General features: G+C 41.5%; 1 protein-coding gene across 1 annotated transcript; it reads right to left on the reverse strand.

Moving 5' to 3' along the window:
• Positions 1-205: 205 nt before the first annotated feature.
• Positions 206-1,326, reverse strand: LOC135937390 (protein yellow-like). Its single transcript, XM_065480542.1, has 2 exons — positions 1,015-1,326; positions 206-793 (listed from the first exon to the last, which is right to left on the reverse strand). Exons 1-2 carry the CDS (start codon positions 1,324-1,326, stop codon positions 206-208), a joined length of 900 nt encoding a protein of 299 aa, XP_065336614.1.
• Between the last annotated feature and the right edge of the window lie 2,810 nt (positions 1,327-4,136).

Genomic DNA, 4,136 nt, shown 5'->3' on the forward strand with positions numbered 1-4,136 from the left:
TCATCCAAAAGTTTCCCGACGAGTCCAAAGCAAAACTAAACGGCCAAGGGGCTTTCAGCTCTCCAACCTAAAAAGTGTAACGGACTGTTGTCATTTTAGAAAAGATCAAAGATAAAAATTGAAAAAAATAGACGCACAACTAATCAATTTAAAACGTAGACAAATGGTAAAAGTCAATCTCTAATAAAATAAAAAATATCTTATTTTAAATGATGACATAACATACGTCATGAAAACGCTGCTCCTGGAATGGCTGGGAAGTGTTATATGAGAATACGTAGTGTATCAACCAAAATGCAGTGTAAATGGTCCCGTGGTTGTCCATCAGCATTCTATATGGTCTTCCAGTCCATCTTCCGATTAGTTGTAGATTTGCAGTTCGAGTTCCGTTGCGAAGTGCGGCAACGGAAATAGAATACAACTCATTGGATTCTAAATTGCTGAGGTAGAGCTGTCTCGGTTCCTCCTTAGGGGAGAGGGCAATGGAATAGACCTTTATTCCTGGTGTGTCCACCATCCAAGATTGGTTCCTTTCCAAACTAAAAACGATCACTCCCCTCCACGAGATGTAGGCCAAGGTTTCGTTGGGCGTTTCATCTAGCACCAAGTCGTGAATGTCATATTGAAAAGGAAAATGATGAATTAGTTCGGTGTGATCGTTGTTGACCAAGTCGATGGTCCATAGTTTTGCGTTGCATTTGGAGAATCCATTATCAAGCACCCACAGCCTTCCAAACGAGTCCACTTCCAACCCCCTTGCAGCCTGGATTTTGTTGCAGTCGTCTCTCTTTCCCTACAAAAAATCATATTGTTGCCTTTTAGAACAATTTTTTTTACGCTTTCGGCACAATCATTAACTCTAAAGAGAAAAAATTAATTTTCAAACTATTGTTTCACATTCATACATAAATGTGTCTTAAGAACCTATTTTTTGTTTATGCCGACATCGTGAATGACATTGTTTTCAACGAGCACATTTGATTCTAATACTCTGCTCTATACCTATACACTTACATGCATGTCCCACGAAGGAACTGGAGTGAGCTTCGGGGTCGCGGAGGACGCGCTGCTCGTCGGCAAAGACACCAGATTCGCCGGAATGCCATATCTATACAAACTGAGGAAGATTCTTGTTCCGTAGACAGCCATGTAACGAGGTTGAATATTCTCTGGTTTGAAGGTTCTTTCATTCAAGGCGTTTGTCCTGCTTGCCTCAGAAGGCCACTCGTAGTCCATTCCATCGGGCCACTCGAAGACCAGAGTGAAGTTGACGGCGGTGGTCAATGAAAGGTGGAGCAAAACGATAACAAATGCGAAAGAATTCATGACTGTAACGTTTCTGAAATGAATAAAGTAGTAAAATGTTTAATAAAAATGCTATTTTATGACTGGTTTGTGTAGCGTATTGAATGGAAGGGGGGCATTCCCTTTGACATTTATATTTAATAAACAGAACCACAATTTCATCCTAAACAATTAGATCAATGTGCTATTTGTGTATTTATTTAACAAGCAATAAAGTTCTTCACAAACAACTGCTTGATATGATAAAAAGTATCCAAAAATTACGAACCTGCCTCGGTGGATAAAAAACACCGAAAGATTAAATTAATGGGTAATATGGCCCGATAAATGCGAAACATGCAATTATATTTCAATTTTTTTGGTTTTCTGCGCGTCGGTCCGCTCTGAATGTCTGAAAACAAGGAATATACTCAAAACAGCAGCCTCCTTGCTTTTATTTCACTTTTCCCAGCGCCACCTTGATGCTCTCCATTCATTTTCATTCATTTCCCCTCCTCTCACTTTGCTATGCCATTCATTGTCGCGTGCCTGACTGTTCATTTGGCTGATTTTCTCCCCACCCCGCTGACGTCTCACCAAGAGCCACCAGCGCCGCGTCTGAGTGGAGCAACTGCTGAACCAACGTGAGGCCCCTTCTCTTGGCTTTGGCATGAAAGCTCCGCCTCCTCTACCTCGTTCGTTCCCCTTCCAGCGGTATGCCATTCAAAGGTCAAAGTCGCGTGCCTGTTTAACTGGACGAATTTCTCCCCGCCCCCAGTGACGTCACACCAAGTGCTACCAGCGCCGTGTCTGAGGCTGCTTTTGAACTAACACAAACAGGCTGAGGCGAGAATGCTGCTTCTGGCGGCAACTTTAAAACCATTGAGTGAATTCCTGAGAAGTTGTGGTTTTTTTGTGTTTTTGAACTACGAAATATTTCAATTTGGTGTCTTTTGTTTATTACTGCAATGGTTGATTGTATTAATATTAACATAATTTACACTTTGAATGGTTCCTAAATGATACAGAAAAGAGACGAGGTTCCCAAAGGCGAGCAAATAAATTCTCACGAACCTTCTGTTAAAATATTATTAAATATTATCGCTTTTCACAGATGCTCTTTTGGGAAAAGGAAAAGGTCGGCCCTGAATCAGTCCTTGACCTGCAACCCTGGAGGGAAAGGATCGTCGACTTTTGTTGCGTCCACAGTAGATTTGCTAGTTTTTGCCTGCGATTTGTGGATTCAGAGAATGGTGACGTCAGCGGCATTGGGGGAAGGGGAAAGCAGGGAGACGCTGTAGCTGGCCGGCAGGCACGCGACCTTCTCAGGCACAGCTTGGAAGGGGCTGGAAGGTGATGGACAAAAAGTAATTAGAAATTGTTCTTCATTGTTCCTAAAAAATATATGATGCATGTTGAGGAAATGCGTCTGCACTAATTCGTGCATCCACCTTTCGTTCGAATCAAGAGACCAAAGTTTGGGGAAACTCGTGGACAAGCACGAATTCATCGTTTTTCTCGAGGTTGAATATCCAGAGTTTTGCAAGACAATTCCGATTGCCGTTGTCCAAAACCCACAAGCGACCTTCAGAGAATCCGCTTCCAAGATTTTAAATTTAAAAAAGTGAACCTTCTGAAACAAATTACTTCTGTTTGCACAGCAACAAAAATTACTGTCCAATGCTCTTAAAACGAGCCACTCTCGGTTTCGCACTCGTCTCTTTTGGTGTCGCGGCGTTTTCGCCAGCGCTGCTTTTATTAAAAAAATCAGACCTTCTCTCGCATCTCCTTTGATTCAGAAGCCAATCTTAAACATCGTGATTGGCTTTTAAAAAACATTCCTCTCCACAGGTTAAAGGACTGGGTGGCAACTGTAGTTTTGCGACGATTTCTGATGTGTAATAAGATCAGTCAAGTCGCCGCAAGTGAGTGCGCGCCGGCGGAAAGGAGAGAAAAAAGTCAGAGCAGCGATCTCGCTCGCTCTATCAAAAGCAACGCGAAAACGAGCCTTGGAAATCTCTGCGTGCGCCAAATAAATATTCTCTTAAAGAAACGTGTTCTTGTTGTGTGCGAGACAAGCTGCTAATTTGACTTTTAATCGCAGTACTCTCGAGAGCAAAAAAAACAGGAACCGCGCCTTTTTCACTCTTCTCTCGCTCCATCCAACCGACCAGCTGCTTGGGCCAATTAAAACTAATTTAATTCGTAAAATATAAAAGCGCCTGTCAATTCTAGATTAAAAAATATTAATTAATTGAAAGTTAATCATTGGACAGGTGTTTTCGTCATGAGTTATTTCAATTCACCAGCGCCTTCCTGGTATTTAGCAAACTCACCTACGGCGCCGTCCAGCTCTACACCCTCGCCACCCTCCAACAAGCCAAGCTAATTATTTTCCCCATAATTGGTCAAGGTGCTTCCAAGGAGCAATCCAGAAATTGCTGCTGCGCAAGAATAAGAATTTTTAATCGCAGAATTTGATGAGGAATGCAAAAAAGAAAATGCCGAAAATAGCTTTCTGACTTATGACTAGGGTTACATGAGTAGCTAAATCCTGATAAAGATTAAATAAAATTCGATTTTTGCAAATAGAACATGAAAAAGTCCGGTTAATTCTTCTACTCGTAGAATTGCTTTGAAATTGCGAGCCAACGGGCTTTTCTTTAGAGCAAGTAGTATATCGTGAATATGCTTTCTCTTAAAATAAAAATCGCAGACATTGCTAGCCTTCAGTCACCGCCATTTTTTTACCAGTTTGCTTCCACAGCAATCAGTAGGGCTTTTTTACTCGTAAATTTAATATTTTTAAGCTGTTTTAGGTGTTCTGACAATTAAAGTTACATTGCCAATGC

The sequence above is a fragment of the Cloeon dipterum genome, chromosome 2 (assembly GCF_949628265.1).
Source record: "Cloeon dipterum chromosome 2, ieCloDipt1.1, whole genome shotgun sequence".
Classification (NCBI taxonomy): domain Eukaryota; kingdom Metazoa; phylum Arthropoda; class Insecta; order Ephemeroptera; family Baetidae; genus Cloeon; species Cloeon dipterum.

Bases quoted from the DNA above. Each gene is read 5' to 3' on its own strand.
- LOC135937390 (XM_065480542.1), bottom strand. From the start codon at position 1,326: ATGAATTCTTTCGCATTTGTTATCGTTTTGCTCCACCTTTCATTGACC. The intron at 794-1,014 runs GTAAGTGTATAG...GATTTTTTGTAG, and splicing joins TTCCTTCGTGGGACATGCAT to GGAAAGAGAGACGACTGCAA.